Source organism: Taudactylus pleione, unplaced genomic scaffold (assembly GCF_031769625.1).
Source record: "Taudactylus pleione unplaced genomic scaffold, aTauple2 ptg000086l, whole genome shotgun sequence".
Taxonomy (NCBI): domain Eukaryota; kingdom Metazoa; phylum Chordata; class Amphibia; order Anura; family Myobatrachidae; genus Taudactylus; species Taudactylus pleione.
This window is the reverse complement of record NW_028284488.1, coordinates 21,293,999-21,319,602: the sequence shown is the minus strand read 5'-3', so window position 1 is coordinate 21,319,602 and position 25,604 is coordinate 21,293,999. Positions and strand designations below refer to the sequence as shown.

Sequence of the window (25,604 nt, the reverse complement as noted above, 5' to 3'; positions counted from 1 at the left end):
ATTGTATAGTTATTACCTATGTGCAGAATCACAAATTTATCTACATTATATTATTTATCAAGTTACTATCTCAGGGGTCTATGTACTAATAATTGCGGAACTGCTGCAATTAAGTATCCATATCGCATTGGATATTTTCATTTTTAATGAAAATATCCCTGCTATGTACAAAGGGGTACTCACCGGGACAGTGGTTGCAGTAACCACTATCCATGTGAGTTATATCCTTAGTAAATTGTAGAAGCACAATGTCAGCTTCCAGAGCTTGCGAGAGAGAGATCGACAGAGGCGAAGCAGGTGAGCTATAGCGGCACGGTCAGTGCTGATATAATACATCTCCCCCATAATTTCAGGTGGCAGAACAGAAAACTCAAATACTTAAGCGTGTCTTCACATATCCTAGAATCCCTTATACCAGGATAATTTCCCACTCTTTGCTAAACTACAATTTGATTTATCCTTGTGGAGGTGTCTTATAAATCCATGGCCGTGCAGGATCATATTGGTTAAGATGAATATCATTCATAAGTGGCAAACTCGACAAGTGGCCGTCTTGCTCTCATCAACTGGGATGACAAATCCTAAAGGCTATCCTCAAATCGACTTAAAAAAAATTTCTACTTCTTTCTACTTCTACTACTTAGTGGAGGCAGGGAGCTTCCTGACCAAAAATTGTATTATGTACTGGCTCACTTCATGCAAATTGTGGACACATTTTCCCCAAATCAGGTGATCTCCTGGCTTGACATTGAGGCTAATTTCATACATAGAAAGCAATTAGTTTGACATCACTATAATCCAATTATATTTTCTAAAGGTTGGCAACAAATCTGTCCAGGCCATTTTTTTTTATATATCTTATGAGAATAAGCAATAATTTATCTTGTTTCACAGTTTTTTTTTCTGCATCTTTATTCAAGATTTCTCCAGAGCTGCACCCCACCAGTGGAATTATATCCCCTATTTCATCAGACTATTACCCCAGCCTGCATTGCATCAAGCACTTGGTGAAAACCCACCTACCTTTTCATTAAAAGCATATCCATCCACCACTTAACCATGTCAGCACATAGTCTACCACATCTTCTTGCACTCTGACTCCTGCTACCTGTTCTTAGCTTCCCTTAGACTGACTCACTCCCTATGTCTTATGTTTTTCTCTCCCTTCCCGTTACTGTAATCCTCCTCCCTCCTATTCTCATTACATACTTCTCTTGCACACAAGTTACACTCTACTCCTCCCTGACTCCACTCATCCATTGTTCTTCTGACAACCTAGATCCTTTCTCTGCTCCTGCGCAATTAGGTACAGGTTTCAGCTTACGATTAATAGTACCATTGCACCCCAGTAAAAATTATCTCTACTGGGCATTTTTTTTATTTAATCACATTGTGAATGTAGTGTCTATGACAAATCACTCAAAATAAAGATCCTCTAAAAATCTAAGATTCCACCACCTCAACAGCCATGCCATTCAAGACTACCGGTTGGAGGGACTGCCTCTTATTCCAACAGATATCTATTTCTTATGAGCAGGTTTGGCTGTCTGATTAGCCGCATGCATGACATTTATGGCTTTCCTGGTAGCAAAGTATGAAGCCAACTTGGTCCAGGTGGACAAGAGTGGTGATCACTGATGCTATTCTGTTGGCTAAAAGTTTAAGGTCCACATTAAGGACCTGTAACTAGCACACCCATTTGGATCTTTGCCTTCCTTGTCATTGACCATCATGTTCGCTCTGGTCGTGGCACTGTCAAAAGTCTTGCCTTGTCGGATGGAATTAAACCGGTTCAGTAATAATGGAGGGAGGGCGGGCTAGGGCTAGCTGTTTATAATAGGTGGCTACAAAACTGATAGGGTATTTGGCAGTGCTGTTCTTGAGTATTTTAACTGGATGAGTTCTTCGGAATTAGTAAGCCTAATTGAGATGCCTATAGGGAGGGAAGATGGCAGTCTGCTAAATATTCCTTAATTTAAAATTACAGATTTTTAGGGCGATGGTCTGAATAGTATAATTTATTATTACGTTCCTGGAATCTGTCTTCAATTTTCTAAGCATTGTAGAGTTGGCACTTAGTAGAGTCTCTTATGGATAGTATAGTGTTGCAACATAATTTGGACCTAGGTTGACATGCGAGAGCAGAGTACACTAAGAAATTTTGACTGAGCCAAAGTAACCTACTTTGTCTGGATAGTATGTTGTCAGAGCTAGCCCTTGAGCATTGCTATAGTCTGATTTAAGCCTCCCTGTTATCTTTTTTTTTTAGGGCTTTTTGTTTTTTTCTGTTCACGCCATACTGAGCGGTAATTGATTGCCTCTTGCATCTCGAAATTGTTGTGTGAGGAATGTCAACTCCTGACATTCTAGCTGAGAAAGAAAGAGAGACTGCTGAGAGAAGTTGATGTTTGCTGAGGCACTTTTTTTTTTTTGTTAACTCAAGGACAGAGTAGATAAAGAGAATACAAATCTGGTCAAATGTTTTAGAACATCCTCATTTTTCCACTTTTTATTCACCTTTACGCAGTTTAATGTTGTTAGTGGCCATTTGGAACTCTTGTGCAATTTTATGCATGGGACCATTTCACTTGAGCGGGGGTGCCCAATCACTTTTGTCTACATAGTGGGGAGATATATATATATATATATATATATATATATATATATATATATATATATATATATATTATAATTTATCCACCTGGATAGGTTTCCTGTAGATCATTGAAAATTCTTTGAATTTGAAGTAGCTGGGAAAAGGGAGGCCCCTTTTCTGAGCAGGTAAACACTGACTGTTCTCTTGAAAAAAGGTATTGTGTTGGTGTATTGTAAATTGTGTTATATAGCAGGTTGTCTTCTATGTTGACCTGTACATCTGAATAATGAATTGAAGAGCCACTGATTTAATATGTTAATTAATTTAGCTGATGAAACCATAAACTTAAGTCTTTAACTGATTTTCCTGTTTTAGATACTGTCTATGTACCTTGTACATGATAAGATGTGTTTAGCATCTCTTTATCCAAAAATATAAGTTATTTAGGACTTAGCGAAGCTGGGTGCCACACAAGAACCCCTTGCACATTCGATACTAACTATTGTAGGTATTGGCACTATAACATTATTTACACATTGCTGAAGTTAGGCCAGGTACACACTAGAGTGATGTCGGGGCGATATGCCATTTCATAACGACATAACGTCTACATCGCTCAGTGTGTATCGGCAATTGTGCTGCACATCAAACCTAGCGATATCGTTAGCGGCCAGTGCACTGTTAACGGTGATTTTTCTGTTCTTCATTAAATTCGTCCAGTGTGGATGCACAATCACTTTCACGGGCATTATTTCCAATGTCGGAACGAATCCCCGTCGCTATGGTGTGTACCCAGCCTTAAGCTGGCCACACATCTAAAGATTATCTGTCCAACCAGCCAACTAGTTGATTGGTTAGAATGAAAATCTGGTAAGGTATGAAAGCAAATGACAATCAGCAATTTGCTCCCAAACGCCAGAAAATGGACAAAAACAGTTTGAACAAACTTGTCAACTACCATTTTCATCTGTTTTCTGGCATTTAGGAGCAAATTGCTGATAATCATTTACTCCCATACGTTACCAGATTTTCATTCCAACCAATCAACTAGTTGGCTGGTTGGACAGATAATCTTTAGATGTGTGCCAGCTTTAGTCTTGATTTGGCAATCCTTGAAGATGTCCTCTTGTGTTACTACGTTGAACCAATATAGTCCATATTTAGATACATGGTATTAGCAGTTTTTGGGTATACCTCATATATTATGAAATGCAGTGTGACATTAGGATATTGTGATGGTGCTGTTAACTTTATGTAATATAGGTAATCGGTGACATGTAGTATATAGGGTTTTTGTGATGTTTTTTTCCCCATATTGTGATTAATCTGGGGACTAATGGATACATTGGAGAACTTGGTGTGGATTTTCTTATCCCTGAAAATTTAATTTATAAGTTTCATTGTGTTTAATACTAGGTTTCTCAGGAATCGGTATGAAATACCGATGGACGGGATGCCGGCTGTCAGTACACTGACAGCGGCATCCTGAAGGTTAAAATCCCGACAGGGGAACGGTGAGTACTGTTCCCCTGTACTATTTACCCCCTAACCCTCCTTTCCTGTACCCTAATACTAACTCTCCCTACCCTTCACCCTAACTTCCCGGTAAGTGCCTAACCCTCCCCCCTTAGTGCCTAACTCTAAAACCCCCAGGTGGTCCCTGAACCTAACTCCCCCTGCCCGTAGCCTAACCTCCCCCCTCCCGCAGCCCAACGCTAACACCCTCTGGGGCGCCTAAACCTATGTCGTCATCCCGCCGCGCGGCTGATACTCACCTTTCTGCTGTGTCCTTACAATCGGGATGCTGTCTGCCGGGATCCAGACGTCGGCATCCTGAGTCATGTCGGGATTTCGGCACCGGAGTTGTCTCTGTGTTTGGGATTCCGATGCCAGGGTTCCTGGCCGACAGCTTCCCGCTTGTCGGGATGCTCACTGCATCCCGTTTCTTATACTTATATTTAATGTAAGTCATGAATCATGTAAAGTGATAAGATCTGTGCCACTTTTAACTAGGGTCTCAGCTATTTGGTGATTAAAGGGTTCCAGAGTCCCTTCAAAATAAATATGGGGAGTTCTCTAGGGTGCAGATGAGTCAAGATGTAAACAAAATATATATGCTCTATATTCTAGAGTGTTTACTTCAAAAATAGAATAGTCCAGCGTTTAGGTAATTTGTGTTATTCAACATGTGGGATTTATGACTGCTCAAAAAAGCATATCAAAAACGCGCCTCCTCAGATTAGATGTGCACTGGAAAGCAAACATAATAAATTATATTCCTTCATTTTTAACTTTTCAAATAATATCAACTAAATTGTTAAAAACATATATAATATAAGTTTATCCAACACAGGAAAGGCCAGCACACCATTGTAAATGCAAAAATGTATATTTTTTTATATGTAAGCAGAAAACTGCATCCAAAAGACCTTCAGTCACATATTATAAAGTGCAAGGTGCACTTGTTTGCTCATCAGCACCATCATCATGGGGCACAACACCAACTAAAAGTAGTGCGCCCATACCTACAGGTAAGTGGCTTACTTAATTGTAGTCACACGCAGGGCGGGCTTTTGCCCTTAATATACCTCTACTGGTGGGCTCACTACTTTTAGTTGGTGTTGTGCAAATGATGATGGTGCTGCCGAGCCCTGAAATGGCAGTCAGGCTGTCCATGCTTTATGGTGTTTTGCTGCTATAACTGGCTCCAGATCGAGACCTATGAAAGTCTACTGAGTATTACCTCTGCATTTTGCACTTTATAATATGTGACTGAAGGTTTTTTGGATGCCGTTTTCTGCTTACATTCACTACATATAAAAAAAACAATCTTTTTGCATTTACAATGGTGGGCTGGCCTTTCCTGTGTTGGATGAAGTTATGAATTTTTAATGACTGAGCACTCATCATATAGATTAGAAAACTGAGTATATCATAAATACAGCAATGTCTAGAACTGGAAAAATGTTCCATAAGTATGCCATGTAATTGGTAAAATTAATATTAATATCATCATTTTAAAATAAATATTACAGATAATGGTTGAGTTGCTCTAAAGAAAGTAAAATGGAAAAGGTCATAGAGTCTCCATAATAGTTACAGTAACGTATAATTCCAACATATATAGCAAATATATAATATTTTCATATTTAATGTGTGATAATTGCTTGTGTGCTATATTAAGTCTTTGTGTCCACACAGGCCCGACAATGCTGTACCTGGGGATGTCCTTGTGTTGACCAAGCCTTTAGGGACCCAAGTTGCAGTAGCAGTCCATCAGTGGCTAGATATTGTAAGTAAAGCTACATATTGTTGCAGATATTATCTTTCTCATTTTGGAGTAATTTAGTTGTTGATTTACATTTGAAAAATGTAATATTATTTTCCTGATTATTTAATATAATGCTAAGTTTAAACATGTAAAATTTATGCAGTGTGTTCCTGCCGAAGGACATTAGCCACTATACATTACATATATTACCCAGGCAGTGTGTTCAGAATTTTGTATAGTTCTTACACACACTTAACGATATGCTCCATGAGCGATGATATTAAGTGTTGCCCCTTCACTGCCAGGTTCAATGTCGTTGACGACATTGAGCATACACACTGAACGATATCGTTCAGTGACGTAGCCCTCCCTCATCCCCGTACTTGCAGAAGGACGGCGTTGAAATAGATCGTTAACGATCTGCGGGAGCGTGCATCGTCAATGATTTCTTGCATACACACTGGACGATATTGAACAATAACGATATCGTTTATATCATCCAACTTGTTGTCTAGTGTGTATGTGCCATTAGTTTTATAGATATCCCATCCCCTTTTTGTTTCCTGTAGTGTAGTGTGGTCCAGGTATGACATGCTTATTTACTTGCATTAAGTATATTTTATTACTTTTTTTTTTTTTTTTTACACCTAATTGTAAGGATAAAACGCAAACTTGTCAACTATATGATTTCAGATAAGGGTGCTATACAATAAAAATGTCAACCGTGTTTTAAGTTGGGATGTGAAACCAATAGAAGTACGATCTATATCCACAGGTTTATAGGAGTTTGAACTTCACCTTTGTCATCTGTGGCAAAAAATTGCTAATTTTAATTATCCAACATGCTTATTACAGAAAATACTACCATACTGATATTCTTGTTTTATTAATATTTCTCATTAATGGAAAAAAAATATTTATTATTGTGTACTTTCACTTTCTAAACTCCCTGTTGCACTGTTTTTTTATTTATTTTTTAGTTTATTAATCCAAGAAATGTGAAAATAAAGAGATGATAGGGACAGGAATTTGTCTTACAAGAGTAGAATTCTTCAAGAGACGGACATTACCACATTTCTGTGTGTTTCTGACTTTGACACATCTTTTAGTACAAACTGTAATCTGCATAAAGCAGTTGGTTGGATGCAAGCAATTTCCAGTTTAAAATGATCCTGTTTAAATATGTCTCTGCAATAGACTTAAAAGGGCAGGTGGTTTATACTAATCTTTATTGTGTCAATCACACATTAATCAAGTTTATACTTTATATTCCTTGATGGAACTTTTTTATTTGCTTTTCAGCTGAGTGTGAAGCTAGGTACACATTAGACAATTTTTTAGAGTGATTTGTCCAATTCCAAACGGATCGGAACGACAAATCCCCAAACTCGACTAGTGTGTACCCAATATGTTGTGCGGTGCGCGCTTCTGTGGGGTCATCCGCATTGTCAGGTCGGCCCTACATGCAGCTCAACCTGACAATACGGCTGACGACCTCATGCGGCAGGTGCCGACATATTGGGTGGTCGGGCATTGGTTCCGTCTAGTGTATAACGGCCACCTGTCGTCCTGTTGGCAGGGGGGGTTGCCAGAAGCATCGCTTTGGTACACTCTTCCTTTAGTATATATAGATAGATATATTTATTGCCATGAACAGAAACATTACTCTGTTATCCTCACGTGTATGTATATTTGTGTATATATGTGTGTGTATATATACAAATCCACAGGGTCTGGCACTTTCCATGCACATAAAATACTTAGCTGGGTGCCTGCACAAAGATATCCTAGATACAAATCACAGCGCTACGGCAACCCAGGCACAATAGTAATTTTCTCTCCACCATGGTTTGTTAGAGCAACGTTTCAGTGCATTATAATTAGGGGTGTGCACCGGCCACTTTTCGTGTTTTGTGTTTTGGATCTGGATCTTTCTTCGTGTTTTGGATCTGGATTGGTTTTGCCAAAACCACCCTTGCGTGTTTTGGGTTCTGGGTTTTGTGTTTTGGATCTGTATTTTTTTGAAAAAAAGCATAAAAACAGCTAAAATCACAGAATTTGTAGGTTTTTCTGCTCCTATGCTATTATTAACCTCAATAACCTTAATTTCCACTCATTTCCAGTCTATTCTGAATACCTCACACCTCACAATAGTGTTTTTATGTCCAAAAGGTTGCACCGAGGTAGCTGGATGACTATGCTAAGCGACACAAGTGGGCGGCACAAACACGTGGACCCATCTAGGCGTGAAACTGCAGTGGCAGACAGGATGGCATTGAAAAACTAGGCCCCAAACTGTACATAATGCAAAGAAAAAAAAGAGGTGCAAGATGGAATTGTCCTTGGGCCCTCCCACCCACCCTTATGTTGTATAAACAGGACATGCACACTTTAACAAACCAATCATTTCAGCGCCAGGGTCTGCCACACAACTGTGGCTGAAATGATTGGTTCGTTTGGGCCCCCACAAAACAAGCTGGCAATTTATCTGTCCCTGCACAAACTGGCTCTACGGAGGCAAGATGTCATCCTCATCCTCCTCATCCACCGATTCCTCACCCTCTTCAGTGTGTACATCCTCATCCTCACAGAGTATTAATTCGTCCCTGCTGGAACCACAGGTCCCTCTGTACGTTCTGGAGGCTGGTCTCCCTGGAAGAGTTGATAATTCATTTTATGAACATCATCTTCTCCACATTTTGTGGAAGCAACCTCCTACGCCTTTCGCTGACAAGGTTCCCGGCTGCACTAAACACTCTTTCGGAGTACACACTGGAGGGGGGGCAACTCAGGTAAAATAGAGCCAGTTTGTACAGGGACCTCCAAATTGCTTCTTTTTCCTGCCAGTACAGGTACGGACTGTCTGACATGTCTACTTGGATGCTGTCACCGATGTAATCCTTTAACAGACAGACGCACGCTTGTCGCTGCTGCTTTGAGGATTCAAGTGCGGCTACAGCCCACACAATTCACAAAGACAGAAAAAAAATAGTTTTTTATTTTTTGGAACACTTTGAGAGATACACCACCCTTTAACAGACAGACGCACGCTTGTCGCTGCTGCTTTAAGGATGCAGGTGCGGCTACAGCCCACACATTTCACAAAGACCGAAAAAAAAAGAACAATATTTTAATTGTTTGTGTAGAACACTTTGAGGGTGTCACCACCCTTTAACAGACAGACGCACGCTTGTCGCTGCTGCTTTGAGGATGCAAGTGTGGCTACATCGCACACAAGTCACAAACACATTAAAAAAATAGTTTTTTATTTTTTGGAACACTTTGAGAGTTACACCACCCTTTAACAGACAGACGCACGCTTGTCGCTGCTGCTTTAAGGATGCAGGTGCGGCTACAGCCCACACATTTCACAAAGACCGAAAAAAAAAGAACAATATTTTAATTGTTTGTGTAGAACACTTTGAGGGTGTCACCACCCTTTAACAGACAGACGCACGCTTGTCGCTGCTGCTTTAAGGATGCAGGTGCGGCTACAGCCCACACAATTCACAAAGACAGAAAAAAAAAGAACAATATTTTAATTGTTTGTGTAGCACACTTTGAGGGTGTCACCACCCTTTAACAGACAGACGCACGCTTGTCGCTGCTGCTTTGAGGATGCAGGTGGAATCTAGACGGGATTTGGAACCGAGGACACACTACCTCCATCAATTGTCTAAATCCCACTGCACTAATGTCGGATACCGGACGCACGTCTAACACCAACATAGCAGTCAAGGCCTCAGTTATACGTTTTGCTTCAGGATGACTGCTGTCGTACTTCATCCTCATCGCTAGGGACTGTTGGAGGGTCAATTGTTTAGTAAAAGTAGTGATGTTCCTACTTCCTCTCTGGGATGATGAACAACTCCCAGCAGCAGCAACAGCACTAGGAGGAAGTGGTTCTTGATCTTTCCCTATTTTATTTTTATCGGAGAAAGTTTGGTCCTCCATTTATGTTATATTGATATATATACGTGCGGCTAAAGCGCACACAAACACAGAAAATATTATTTTATTTTTGCTGGAGAGTAGTGCACTTTGTGGGTTACACCACCCTTTAAGAAATGAGCCAGCCGGCTCTTTACTTATGGGACACAGGCGCACGCTTGGCGCTGCTCCTTTGTTGATGCACGTGCAGCCACAGTGCACACAATTCACAAACACAGAAAATAATTTTTTTTTTGGTTTGGACTGGAGTGTACTTTCGGGGGTTACAGCACCCTTAACGGTCAAGCCAGCCGGCCCTTTAGTTATGACACAGGCGCACGCTTGGCACTACTTTGTTGATGCACGTGCGGCTACTGCGCACACAATTCACAAACACAGAAAATAACTTTTTTTTTGGTTTGGACTGGAGTGTACTTTCGGGGGTTACAGCACCCTTAACGGTCAAGCCAGCCGGCCCTTTACTTATGACACAGGCGCACGCTTGGCACTACTTTGTTGATGCATGTGCGGCTACTGCGCGCACAATTCACAAACACAGAAAATAATTTTTTTTTTGGTTTGGACTGGAGTGTACTTTCGGGGGTTACAGCACCCTTAACGGTCAAGCCAGCCGGCCCTTTACTTATGACACAGGCGCACGCTTGGCACTACTTTGTTGATGCACGTGCGGCTACTGCGCACACAATTCACAAACACAGAAAATAATTTTTTTTTTGGTTTGGACTGGAGTGTACTTTCGGGGGTTACAGCACCCTTAACGGTCAAGCCAGCCGGCCCTTTACTTATGACACAGGCGCACGCTTGGCACTACTTTGTTGATGCACGTGCGGCTACTGCGCACACAATTCACAAACACAGAAAATAATTTTTTTTTTGGTTTGGACTGGAGTGTACTTTCGGGGGTTACAGCACCCTTAACGGTCAAGCCAGCCGGCCCTTTACTTATGACACAGGCGCACGCTTGGCACTACTTTGTTGATGCACGTGCGGCTACTGCGCACACAATTCACAAACACAGAAAATATATTATTTTTTTAGCACTTGGGGGGAGCACCCCTGATGGACAGAGCACCCCCTGGACAACACTGCAGCACTCCTTTAGGACTGGGACACTGCACAGGACTTTGGAGTGGACACAGCCCCTATGGAGAACTGACTGCACAACACAGTCCAGCCAGCCCCTATGGACTTTGAAGTAGTGGACACAGCCCCTATTAACAACAGCAGCACAGCACAACACAGCCAGCCCCTATGGACTTTGAAGTAGTGGACAACAGCAGCACTACACTACACTACACTACACAGCCCTAACTCCCACCCTCCCTCTTCACTGTCCACAGCCGAGTGAGAAAATGGCGCCGACGTGGGTACCTTATATAGGATCCAAAACCCGCGAGACTCGGAAGGCGGGATGATGACGTTTTGCCTCGATTTCAGATCCGAGTCAGGCGGGAAAAGTCGAGCCTGATTCGGATCGGACTCGGATCGGGGGGGCTCGGGGGGGTTCGGATTTCAGAAATCCGAACCCGCTCACCCCTAATTATAATATAAACCCTTTCATCAGCATAAAGGGCCTGATTCTTTACACAGTCGACCGATTGTTGCGTAATGAGTATGCATCGCAGTGCGCGTCGGAAGAATAGATCATTGATTGTTACCTATATAATAACATATTGCCTGGTCGTTCGATCGTGCGTACACACTGCACGAGTTGTGTAAAATCTTTGACTATATCCTCAGATTGAGCAGCATGTACGGCAGATCTGAAGATGCGACGGACGATCCCTAATAGTGCGTACACGCTGGGCGATTTGAATGATTTGTTGTTCCTTACCGTCCACTCATCTCAGTAAGACTGAAGGTTTTGAAGGAGATTAAACCAAGAGGTCTGTATTGCCTCTTTAATGTGTTGGAGGAGTTTACTATTTAAGATTGAGAATGTTAGTTGTGGTTTTCTCCTATCCTATAGGATTGTTAGGGGAGGAGTTTGTGGAGTTTTAGCTGATACTAGGCAGAGTTAGTACCTCTCTTATCTGGTTCACCATCCCACCCCCCCTATTTCTCGGGTGAGTGTCTGTGTGTATTGAGCTCACTCAAATGAAGACCACAAGCAACAATAATATGGAATAACACCAAGGGGAGTCCCTTATAATAGGCTTTTTTTTTAAGAAGTCACTGTGCCGTGCTTGTAGTCACAGCATATTAAAAAAAAGTGTGTTTTTAAAAAAAAAAAATAATAAATTTGGTTTAAACAAGCCAATCCTGCCATAAGTAGAGGCAAACATCCAGTGAGTGCCATGAGCCGTAGTGGGACCACACACCCAGCTGACGGCGCATGTGTAATGACGCCATCACGACATCAGTGCTCTCTTCACCATGAGGCAGCAGTGCTCTCTTCACCATGACAACACCAACTATAAACATAAGCAAAGGAGCTGTTCTAAAACAGGTCATATCCTACTTTATATATATTGTATACATCAATATGCATTCATATCGCATAAGGCTGCACAGAGACAACATGGTACAAGACATAAATATAACTGCTTATAATCACTAGTATATACAAAGAAAAGCTAATAGATACTCAAAATGGGTACTAATATTGATATAATCTAAGGAATAATTATATCTCACATATTACATAATTAATATCATATAGAGCACTCTAAATGGAGGTGTACCTAAGGCAGGGTACACACCTGAACGATTTGTAATCGTTCCGATTTCCTATCCAATTTCCCTTGAAGGCAGAACTTTCGAAATTGAGCGTACACACTGTCCAATTTCGCATAAGATTTGACTATTTGTTGAATCGTCAAATCAAATGCGCTGTACAGTGGGCTGATCATCCGGTTGTCCGTACACACTGTGCGATTGGCACCTTATCGTATGCGTTATCTTATGATTCTGTGCAGCACAGACAATCATAAGACGTCGCATACGACCAGCGGGAGCGCGCAATTGTGCGTACACACTATGCGATTTACACGATTCATCGTTCCAATTACCTTAATCGTGCCGATATCGTCCTGGTGTGTATGCACCCTAACATATCACCTCTAGTATTGGACTTTCTTTGATTCTCATTGCGGTGAAGGATGTTAGGCGCATCTCTATTTAGAGCCCTCTATCAGATTTATTTGATCCTTATCGTGGCGGGTGATATGTTGGGTACACCTCCATTTAGAGTCCTCTATCTGATATTGATTATGTAATATGTGGACTATTATTATATCAATATTCATGCCCATTTTGAGTATCTATTAGCTTTTCTTTGTATATTCTAGTGATTATAAGCAGTTCTATTTGTCTTGTACCATGTTGCCACTGTGCAGCCTTATGTGATATGAATGCATATTAATGTATACAATATATAGCGTAGGATATGACAGCTTATTTGCTTATGTTTTTAGTTGGTGTTGTCATGGTGAAGGGAACACTAATGCCTCATCACTGTGCGTGTGTGGGATGTTCCTGCCGTAATGATGTCATTACACGTGCTCTGCCGGTCGGGTGTGCAGTCCCACTCCAGCTTATGGCACTCACTCTGTGTTTGCCTCTGCTTAGGGTGAAATGTGTTCTTCTGTACTTTATCAGATGAAGAGCTTATATTCAGATGCACTGATACAATCTAACGCTGGTGGAGAGCAATTTGTTGTTATGCCTGGAGTGCTGCACTGCTATGAATTATATATGTACACACACACTTGTAACTGTCCCTTTTAGCATCTTGGGCAGCTTGTATTTTACTTTTTCCATGTAGTGCTACAGATGTTTCCACATACATCTATCCTTCAGGCGCTACAAGTCGCATTACACACAACGCGTGAGAACTGCGTGACTTGGTAGCGCTGAGTGTCTTTTCTTATGACTTTCTCCCTTCAAATGCTTCTTATTTGTGAAATGGAACCACAAGTAGCTTCTGCTGATTAAAATGATTTGCAGCATGCTGTGTGCAACTGCGGGTGTATCTGCATGCAAAATGCTACGTTACAGTATCAGCAGCTGTGACACTGTTGCATAGCGTTTTGCATGCAGATCCACCCTCAGTTGCATATTTTAATCAACAGAAGCTGCTTGTGGGAATAAGACTCATTTGAAGAAAAAGTCACAGGAAAAGACGCTTGTCGCTACCGAGTGACACCACGGCATGGCGCGACTAGCAGGGCTGTTTAACATGCAAGGAGGCTAGATGTATGAGAACACATCTGTATCAATATCTTCTCTTGTTTGGTATTAGACTAGATATGTACCGAATCTATGATTTGTGTTGGTGTTCTGGCTAAACCCACTATTTTTCAACACTAAACTAAATCCAGTAATGCTTCCTCTTAACCATTTAACTGTCTAATTTTTATTTTTTACCAAATGACCCTGGAGTGTATGTATGTATATATAATATATATAGATATATACAGTCAGGTGCATAAATATTGGGACATTGACAGAATTTTCATATTTTGGCCTCTATTCACCACCACAATGGCTTTGAAATGAAACAAACAAGATGTGTTTTAACTGCAGACTTTCAGATTTAATTTCAGGGTAATTACATCCAAATCAGGTGAACGGTGTAGGAATTACAACTGTTTCTATATGTGCCTCCCACTTTTTAAGGGGCCAAAAGTAATGGGACAAACTAAACAATCCTAAATCTAACTTTCACTTTTTAATACTTTGTTGCAAATCCTTTGCAGGCAATTACAGCCTGAAGTCTGGAACGCATAGACATCACCAGACGCTGGGTTTCATCCCTGGTGATGCTCTGCCAGGCCTCTACTGCAAATGTCTTCAGTTCCTGCTTGTTCTTGGGGCATTTTCCCTTCAGTTTTGTCTTCATCAAGTGAAATGCATGCTCAATCAGATTCAGGTCAGGGGATTGACTTGGCCATTGCATAACATTCCACTTTTTAGCCTTAAAAAAAACTCTTTGGTTGCTTTTGCAGTGTGCTTCGGGTCATTGTCCATCTGCACTGTGAAGCGCCGTCCAATGAGTTCTGAAGCATTTGACTGAATATGAGCATATAATATTGCCCAAAACACTTCAGAATTAATTCTGCTGCTTTTGTCAGCAGTCACATCATCAATAAATACAAGGGAACCAGTTCCATTGGCAGCCATACATGCCCACGCCATAAAACTTCCACCAGCCTGCTTCACTGATGAGGTGGTATCTTTTGGATCATGAGCAATTCCTTTCCTTCTCCATACTCTTCTCTTCCCATCACTCTGGTACAAGTTGATCTTTGTCTCATCTGTCCATAGGATGTTGTTCCAGAACTGTAATGGCTTTTTTAGATGTTGTTTGGCAAACTTTAATCTGGTCTTCCTGTTTTCGTGGCTCACCAATGGTTTACATCTTGTGGTGAACCCTCTATATTCACTCTTGTGAAGTCTTCTCTTGATTGTTGACTTTGACACATATACACCTACCTCCTGGAGAGTGTTCTTGATTTGGCCAACTGTTGTGAAGGGGTTTTTCTTCACCAGGGAAATAATTCTTCTGTCATCCACCACAGTTTTTTTCCGTGGTCTTCCGGGTCTTTTGGTGTTGCTGATCTCTCCGGTACGTTCTTTCTTTTTAAGAATGTTCCAAACAGTTGATTTGGCCACACCAAATGTTTTTGCTATCTCTCTGATGGGTTTGTTTTGATTTTTCAGCCTAATGATGGCTTGCTTCACTGATAGTAACAGCTCTTTGGATCTCATATTGAGAGTCGACAGCAACTGATTCCAAATGCAGATGTCACACCTAGAATCAACTCCAGACCTTTTACCTGCTTAATTGATAATGAAATAACGAGGGAATAGCCCACACCTGTCCATAAAATAGCTTTTGAGTTGATGGTCCCATTACTTTTGGCCCCTTAAAAAGTGGGAGGCACATATAGACACCGTTGTAATTCCTACACCATTCACCGGATTTGGATGTAATTACCCTCAAATTAAATCTGAAAGTCTACAGCGAAAGCACATCTTGTTGGTTTCATTTCAAAGCGATTGTGGTGGTGAATAGAGGCCAAAATATGAAAATTCTGTCAATGTCCCAATAATTATACACCTGACTGTATGTGTGTGTGTGTGTGTATGTGTATATATATATATATATATATATATATATGTGTGTGTGTGTGTATACATATATATATAATTATAAAATAAAGTTTAGTGGCAATTGCTCTCCATTCCACAAGCAATATTTAGATATGGAGACAAGATTTTATGTTGCCTATCTGGGGTGAGGTACAATCTGTTTATTAACTTATAAAACCTTTAAACATGATTAATACAACAAGATACATTGAAGCAAGTACGGAATATAACTGCCCATACATCCTCAGACAATGAATGTGACAGGTCTGCTTCCCTGTGAGTTGGGCTGGAAATTGCCCTTCTTAGTGTCTAGCAGTAACAAACAGTACCACCAAGTGATATAACCTCTATGGGTAGTAGAAGAAAACTTTGCTAAGACATCCGGGGACTAAAGTGGTTTGTTAAGTACTGGCGGATGTATACTCCGTAGCCAGTGCTTCAGTTGCAAATATTTATAAAAATCGCCGTGAAGAATAGTAAAGGCAGACTGCAAATGGGAGAAAGGAAGCAAACTACCATCATACATCACCTCCCCCAGAGTAGATATGCCATTGGAAATCCATTTGGTAAACTGGAAGTTTGGTATCAGGGTCTGCCAGCTAGAGAAGGAGTTTGGTAAGGCAACTCTGTGTCTTCTGAATACTTCACTAGAGTGTGCCTTACAGGAGGTAATACTATGGGAATGACTAGATACAGGAAGCCACAACAAATATATGTACAGTATAAGTGAGAACAGCTGAGATAAATCTATTTAGAGGACCACCCATGGCTTTGGGGAGGTGTCTCCGAACCAATCCCAAGTCATACTTATTAAGCATGCAATCTGTATCTTCTCCAAGCTAGGGCACTCCAGACCCCCTCCGACCGAAGCATAGACCAGGTATAGTGAGCCATTCCAGGTTTACCAGATTTCCACTTCTATTTGGAAATCACTGAATAAAATCTATTTCAGAGGGTGACTGGAATCAATCTTGAAATGGTACGGAATAAATTATAACAACTTTGTAAGCAGAAACGTTTTGATCTCGGCAAGTCTTCCCAGCCACGAAACCTCCTGAAACATCTACCAGTATAATTCTTTTTAATTAATTTAAAAATCCCTCCATCCCCCAAGTTTCTTTAATTAGGGCATTACACCCCCTCCCATGAGGCAGCATCTGTCACCCACATGCAGTGTGGGTGACAGGGGACTTGCAGACATCGGCCACTCCTCCCACTTTTGTCCCTGGCACATGTGCTCTAGAATGCCATTTGCAATTCTGGCAATGATGTTGATGGTCACAGACCTCCTGTATAACTGCCAATGGGGCTGGGAAGTTGGGGGAAATCCATTCTGCACATGTGCAGAACGTGTCTCCTTGTTAAAAGCCAGGGGATGCAGCAGGATGGCACGGTGGCATGGGATACTACCATGTGCGCTAAAGCCCAGCTGGCTGCAGTTGCATCACATGCGACCATGTCAGTTAATTGTGTAAGGTGCACATTTATACATCGCACAAATCCAAAGAATGTGCCTATTGACCACAGACTATTGACGCCTCACTACCTTCACCTCTGCTGACACGTCACCACACCACATCATCAGGACCTATGGTTAAGCGTTCAGATTCCTGATGCAGATAATGGACCTTCATCCCGGGTTCCTTTTATCTAGTTATTCAGGACAAAAGCTCCAGTGATCTAGAGGTACAGTATGTACAGAAGGGAACTATTAAATTGGCAGCTGATTAAGAGGACTGTCATTTCGAGGGAATATGTCTGCAGATGGGGACAGTCAGTGGATTAGTAGGGGATTTCTGTTCAGGAGACATCTATCATTTGAATTCCAGAGGTCCTGGGGGTATCTCTCTGAAACAGGTAGTTGTTTGTTGATTGTGGGTGCTCTCTGTGCAACAAGTGGCTGGGAATTTATTATGACAAGGTTTTCTCTGCAGCTGTTGGCTGATGTTTTTTTTAGGACTGGGTCCTCTCTGCAACAGGTCGGTTTCTAGGTGGAACAGGTTGCTATCAATTAGCAGCGGGGGTCATCTGTGCATCAGGTGGTTGGCAGTTGATTAGGAGGGGAGATTATCCTATACATAAGGTGTGAATTAGGCACAGGTTGCAGAGATCAATCCATTCCTATCAGTTGATAAGGAGAAAAGGCTTATATGTGGAACAGGTCAATGTCAGTTGATTGGGAGTTTTTCTGTGCACCAGGCGTCTAGTAGTTGATTAGACGACTTCTCTTTGCAAGGTGGCTGGCAGTTGATTATGGTTTAGGTTATCAGTGCATCAAGTAGCTATCATTTAAGCATTGAGGGTTTCTCTGTGCAACAGGTGGCTGTTAGTTGATTGAGTGGATTCTCTGTGCATCAGGTGGTGGGCAGTTGATTAAGAGCGGGGTTCTCTGTGCATTAGGTGGTCATCAGATAGTTGGGCGGGGGCGGTCTCTGCAGTGGTTGCCTGTCATTTCAGTAGGAGGGTTCTCTATGCATCAGATGACTACTAATTAGGAGGCTTCTGTGTAGAACAGGTGGCTGTCTGTTCATGAGGAGGGGGATTATATGTTCAATGACCTGTGCTGCCAGTTGATTTAGAGCATATTTTTCTATGCATCAGGTGGCTGCCAGTTGATTAGTAGAGTTGTAATTTGTGCATCGGGTGGGTAATAATTATGGGGGGGTTCTCTGCATCAAGTGGCTATCTGTTTAGAAGGACATGTTTTCTGTACATCAGATGACTATTTGCTAATTACGGGGGTCTTTGGCAACATGTAGCTATCAGTTGATTAAGAGTGGGTTTCTGTGCGTTCGCTGTGACCGTTGATAAGGAGGTTTCTCTTTGCAACAGGTACCTATCAGTTGATTAGGAAAGGTGGCTTAGGTGACTGTCAGCTATTTGGGAAATTCTCTCCAACCTGGCACTGCCAGTTGATTATGAGGGTGCTTTCTCAGGTGGCTATCAGTTGATATCAGTGTGGGTTCTCTGCATCATTCGCTAGCGGTTGATTAGAAGGGGGTTGAAAGGGAGGCGCCCTGTACATGGTTTTTAGTTAATTAGAAGGGGGTGGATCTCTGTTAATCATGTAGCTGGCAATTGATTAGGGTGCTAGCTGCATGATGCACAGAAAACCATCAATTGATTAGGCGAAGAGAAGTTGTGCAACAGATGGGCATCAGTTGATTGGGGGGATTATTCTCTGTGCAGCATGTAGCTGTTAATTGATGTGGAGTGGGTTTCTGTGCATCAGATACTGGCCAGTTGATGGAGGAGCAGAAAGTGGGGTGTTATTTCTGTGACATTTGTGGTTTGTAATATGTGTGGGGAAAGGGGTGCCTTTTGTCTGCAATATGTGGTTTGCAATGATTATCCCTGATTTTTTTGTGCATGGTGGTTATTGTTGATTATGATGTGCTATATATGAATCTGTATCTTCAAATAAGAAGCAGGCAAGTATGTTTTTATTACGGTTCTGATTCAGTTCAGGACACTAAAATGGTGGATTTTACTCTACTTTAAAGCAATGTAATGCTGGCCATACATTAGCGCTGTGATTCAACGTTCTGCCGATCTGATCAGCTACCATAGATGATCAGCAGGCCTTCGGCGGGCCTAGGATAAAATGCATGTTAAAATCCCCAACTTGGCGATCCCGACCATTATTTGGTCAGGTTCGGTGAATCGAGGATTTTCAACATGCTGAATTTACCCGATTCCCTGACCAGGGAATTGCCGCAATGCTAGATGTATAGGCCCCTTAAGGCAGACAAATCTCATATCAAAAGTTGTTTTGATGGCAGTAGAATTTTAGACTGATATTTTTTTTTTTGTGTTTTAGTAAATACCGTATTGGAAAAATGTAAATACTCTGTAATTCACATGACCAAATTAAAATAGTTCTACATATATAATCTAATAACATGCACAATATCTTGTGACTTCTTTACAATGTTTTATTTTCTAATTTTTGTCATTTTAACATCAGCCAGAAAAATGGAATAAAATAAAACTGGTGGTCACCCAAGAAGATGTGGAGTTGGCATACCAGGAGGCAATGATGAACATGGCTCGACTAAACAGAACTGGTACTGCAAATTATACATATTCTTATACTGTTTCACAATACGGGTACATCTATGCGAGCACTACAAACTTTTGTTTTGTTTTGTTTTCTTATTTATTTTTTTCTTATTGTTATCCCAGTCTCCAATTACTGTGCAGTAATATAAATATGTGGCAAGGACACCCACCAGAAGAAGATTTGTGTAACATATATGGTATGTGTATTTATGTATATAGAAGGCTCACCAGCAGTATATTTTGGAGATATCACATACCTTTTATAAGGCGACATCATTGAACCACTAATCACTTATTTTACACCAAAGACACGCCCATAATTAACCAGAACCAAGTCCAGGTGAAATAGATTGCAACAATACCAATATTAAATAAAATAAGCACCAACTCATATTTACAGATTAACCAAAACCATGTACTATTTAAAAAAAATAAAACAATTGATATAAATGGAAAAATAATAATCAAAATTGCAGATATTAGAAATACAAATATACAGTAAGAGATGTAAAGCAAAATTAATCAGAGGAATAAAAAGGTAATCAAGATGCCCAAAAAGCTGATTTTCATGGTAGCTGTAAGCAGGAAAATCAGTATTGTAACAGATACCACCTTATAGGCAAAACTAACCGGAAATGACATACTGGACCAAATGGTGTCTAACATCTGACTACTTATTCATAGCAACTGTAAACAGGAAGTATATTGCAACAGTATACAAACAGAAATTACATATCGAACTGAAGTCACGGCTGTTAAGGCAACCGAAAACAGAAAATAATAATGTCCATTTATTTACAAATACAAAAAAATTACATCAACCGCAGAAAAATATACATTAGTGACCAGTGTATAGCCAGCTGGTGTATGTACTGTATATAGATGTGTCCACATACATCTATCCTCCGTGCACTACAAGTCACGTTACACATAACTCGACTCGGTAGGACCGAGCGTTTTTTCTTGCAACTTTTTACTTTCTAATGCTTCTTATTCGCACTGCAGCTATGACACTGTAACATAGCATTTTGCATGCAGTTACACCTGCAGTTGCACACAGAATATAGACATGCAGCAAATCACTTAAATCAGCAGAAGCTGCTTGTGTGTCCTATGCACACCGCTATGCAAATAAGATGCTTTGGAAGGTAAAAAGTCACACGAAACGACGCTCACTGCTACCAAGTCACGCCACAGCATGGTGCGACTAGAAGGGCTGTTTAACGCGCAAGGGAGGCTATGTGGATACATCTATAGCAAGGGACCGGCTCACAGCAATTTTGGATATTTTGGTGTTTGGTGCTGAACAAATGTGCTTTCTGTTTTGCCATTCTGATGAATAAACATAGTATGCATGTATAAATATATATATTATTGTGACAAGGTCACTGGTATAGCGGTAGAAGGCGATACAATACTCCTAGGTTTTTTGCCTAAAGGCCCCCATACATCAGAGACTGATCGCCGCAAGGCGGCAATCCAGAGGTACCAGGTTGGCGGATCGGTGAAATCCAACATGTTGGATTTCACAGATTTGCCGATCACTATCAAAAAATTATCGTGATTGGCAGATCGGTGAAATATAACATGTAGAATTTCTCCGATCCTGTGACGAATCGCGGAACAGCGATGTTCGCCGGTCGGCATTTCCTATCTGATCGCAGCGATCCATCTCTGATGTATGTGGGCCTTATGTGTTCTAAAAACCCCAGGTATATTGTGTTGGGCTGGTAATCTCACACCAGGCTAATTAGGGCTTTTCAGCTGGATGGGTGTTTTTTAAGGATTGTCAGGCTGATCATTGGGAGACACACTGCCTGGGGAAAGGAGAGTCTATAGCAGGGGCCTTCAGCCTTTAAGATGTATGGGCCACATAAAAAAAATTAAACAAAGTCCGAGGGTCATTAAGCTATACTGCGGTATTTAGACTCTGCCCCTCCTACAATTCTAATTAGGTCCCAGAACGGCCCCCCTCCTCCAGAATTATAATTATGCCCCATAACTGTCCCTCCTCCTATGTTAATTATGTCAGTTGTCCCCATCCTCATACAGTTATGTCCCATATCTGCCCCCTTCTGCAGTGCCTCTTATACAGTGACCCCAGTAGTGGTCCCCACTATGCAGTGGCCCCAGTAGTAGTCCCCCCAGTTGTGCCCCTTATATTGTGTCCCCAGTAGTTTTCCCCACTATGCAGTGGCCCCAGTAGTAGTCCCCCCAGTTGTGCCCCTTATATTGTGTCCCCAGTAGTGGTCCCCCCTATGCAGTCCCCCCTATGTAGTGCCGCTGTGTCTGTGTAGTGCGGACTGCACTCCCCTAACCATCAGCGGGCCACGGGGAAAGGCTTAAAGATCCATGGTCTATAGTGTCTCTGTGAGAGAAAACATGCTGCTGAGACCAAGTGAACTGTGCCTGGTAAAACTTATTGTATTTTATTAGTGAGCTAGGTGTTTATTTTTCTTATTTTGTTTTTGCTTTATAATAAAACTGTCCGAGGTCAGTTGCAACAGACCAATGGACTTTGTTTGATCTCTCAGCTGCTGCGCATTGCCATCTAACCTAGGAGATGGTACCGATTCCCCGGCCCTGTTACATGTGGTGGAGAATACAGGCAATGATCTGTGCATAAGTGAAGGGAGCAGCAGCTTTGAGAGCCCTAAAGAAAGCAGGTCTGTGTCTGCCTGGATGAAGTAAAATATGGCACAAAGTAAAACTGCAGGTGCAAAACTCTGCAGAGGCTTTTTCACAGTGTGACATGCTGGGAGCTGTGGTGCCTCACACACAGAAGCAAGTCCAGGTGGTGCTCTGTCTGCCCAGTTGTGGAATCTGGTTCAGTTAAAGGACCAGGCTTTGCCGGAAACCAGAATTGATGCATGTCCTGGGTGAAAGTGGCTACAAAATTGCTGAAAAAAACAGACAACATGGAGGATATTATCAAGGCCTTGCTACAAGCGACAGCAGTGCAGCAGAAAGCCACCAGAGTACAGCAAAAAGACATCAGGGTACAGCAAGAAGCTACCGGGCAACATCAACTGGGGGTTCAGGAGATACGGAGGCAATAGAACCAGGACCGTGAGATCCTTAAAGAGCTGGTGCAACATCTCTCAGCCTGGCCTGGAAATGCTTCCCCAAATGTCCAAACCAGTTCCATACGGGCTAGCCATTTCCTTCAAAAATTGACAGAGACATGATATGGAGGCGTATTTGCCTACGTTTGAGAGGACTGCCGAGTGGGAGAGCTATCCTAAGGAACAGTGGGCTTGTCTGCTGGCCCCCTTTCTCTCAGGCGAGCCTCAAAAAGCTAACTTTGACTTAAGCACGGCAGATGCTTTGGACTATGAAAAACTAAAAGCCGATATTCTGACTCGACTGGGAGTTACGCTGTCGATCCGAGCGCAACGTGTACATCGCTAGGTGTACTACATGGACAAACCTCCCCGCTCACAAATGCACAAGCTCATCCACCTGACCATCTAGGGTCAAGTTATGGTCTCTGGTTGTAACTTCCCTTAATGAAAATCGTTCAGTTGGTCAGTCAGAATGAACTACAAACTACAAATGGGAACGCGCATGAACGATAATTGTTCGTTATAACTCAGAAACTGAGTTAAATCGTTCAAAAAATCGTTACGTATGTATGCACCTTTAGGGGGGTTTTTTTTTTATTATTATTATTATTATTATTAAATTTGCAAAAATCTCAAAAAAACTTTTTACAGGTTGTCATAATGGGGCATTGTGTGTATAATTTTGAGGACAGAAATGAATGTATTCCATTTTGGAATAAGGCTGTAACATAACAAAATGTGGAAAAAAGTGAAGCGCTGTGAATACTTTCCGGATGCACTGTAATATGGCTCTGGGTATTCCTTGTATAGAATCCTGATTCAATAAGTAAAGTCCTGCACTGAATTGTATGTGACCATGTTATTCCTTTTGTTGTTATATCCATACACCAATGTACCTAATTTCACAGCATTAGAATAGTAGCTGCTTAGTACAACTTGTGTGATAAATGTCCTGTCTTGGTGGTAGTTCAAAAAAACAACAGAACTGTTGTATAAAAACTGAAATATGTCCAGTCTGATAGAAATATATAATGTTATGCTTGGCTGATTGTTATATTGTTTAAAACGTCAGCGCTAACCTGTAATCGATGTGTATCCCAGCTGGGTATAGCATACGGAGGGCAGTGTCCGGATTGCAGCTTCGACGATGTAAGGCAGCCGCTTAGTTTAAATCCCTCATCTCTGGTCTTTTGAGTGGAGCTCTAGTCGCTGAGCATCAGACGGGTGAAAATAATACTAATAATAGCATGGATATAATAGTGAGTGGTTCAGTCCCATAGTTCTGATTCCGAAGCCTGATGGCAGCTTACGCTTCTGCAACGGTTTTTGTAAATTAAATGTAGTTTCCAAATTTGATGCATATCCCATGCCTTGTGTGGTTCAGTTGATAAAGGGGCTAGGAACAGCCAGATATCTCACCAGACTGGACCTAACAAAGGGTTATTGGCAGATACCATTAACTGATAGGGCGAAAGAAAAACAGCCTTTTCTGTTCCTGAAGGTCTATTCCAGTATAGGATGTTGCCTTTTGGGGTGCATGGAGCCCCAGCAACCTTTCAACGTGCAATGAATAGAATTTTAAAAGTCCACAGACAGTATGCAGCGGCCTATCTGGATGATGTGGTGATCCACAGGTCAGACTGGGAATTTTACTTGGTCCAAGTACAGGCAGTTCTCGACTCAATCAGGAAGGTAGGCCTAATAGCCAACCCTAAGAAATGTTGCCTAGCAATGGAAGAGGTTCAATACTTGGGGTTTACCATAGTGAGAGACCTGATTAAGCCCCAGTTAAAGAAAATTGGAGCTATAGAAAACTGGCCCCGTCCCATTAACAAAAAATAAGTTATAGCCTTTTTAGGGATTACTGGGTATTACGGACGGTTTATCCCAAATTAGGCCACCACAGCCGTGCCACTAACACACCTCACAAAAGGGAAACAGTCTAACGTGCTGAAATGGGTTCCTGAGGCTGAAGAAGCGTTTCGGGCATTGAAAGTGGCTCTGTGTACACAACAGCTATTGAGAACACCAGACTTTTCTAAAGAGTTTGCGGTTCAGACGGATGCCGCAGAGCAAGACCTGCTGTTTTGGAGATGCTCTGATCCAATCGTCTAACCATCACAGATTGTCCCTCTGCAAAGTGATGAAGATATTTACGCTTGCCCATTTTTCCTGCTTCCAACAGATCAACTTCAAGAACTGACTCTTCTCTTGTTGCTTAATATTTGCCACCCCTTTACAGGTGCCATAGTAATAAGCTCATCAATGTTATTGACTTCATATACATGTGTATAATTTAATGACTGCATAACAATCTCATAATGTTAAAAGCAACATCTCATGAATAATGTATTTGTAAACAGTAGACAATTATTAAAATGCAGCGCAAATAGCAATAAATGAAAACCAATAAACTATTCATTATCAGATGACCCTCTAGCTCAGGGGTGGGGAACCTTTTTTCTGCTGAGGGCCATTTTAATATATAGAACAATATTTGCAGGCTCAATGCAAGCCATGCCCCCTCCGCGTGACGTCACATGGGTGCAGGGCCACAATCGCC

At 41.5% G+C, this 25,604-nt stretch overlaps 1 protein-coding gene across 4 annotated transcripts in view; it reads left to right on the top strand.

Annotated features, from left to right (window-relative positions):
• The window catches only part of SEPHS1 (selenophosphate synthetase 1), a 134,659-nt gene that overhangs the window by 83,145 nt on the left and 25,910 nt on the right, over positions 1 to 25,604 (top strand). For all 4 annotated transcript variants that reach the window (XM_088468918.1, XM_088468920.1, XM_088468919.1 and 1 more), the window contains exons 6-7: positions 5,798 to 5,888; positions 19,882 to 19,981. In XM_088468918.1, coding sequence (XP_088325044.1) covers positions 5,798 to 5,888; positions 19,882 to 19,981 — 191 coding nt within the window. The remainder of the gene's footprint in view (positions 1 to 5,797; positions 5,889 to 19,881; positions 19,982 to 25,604) is intronic.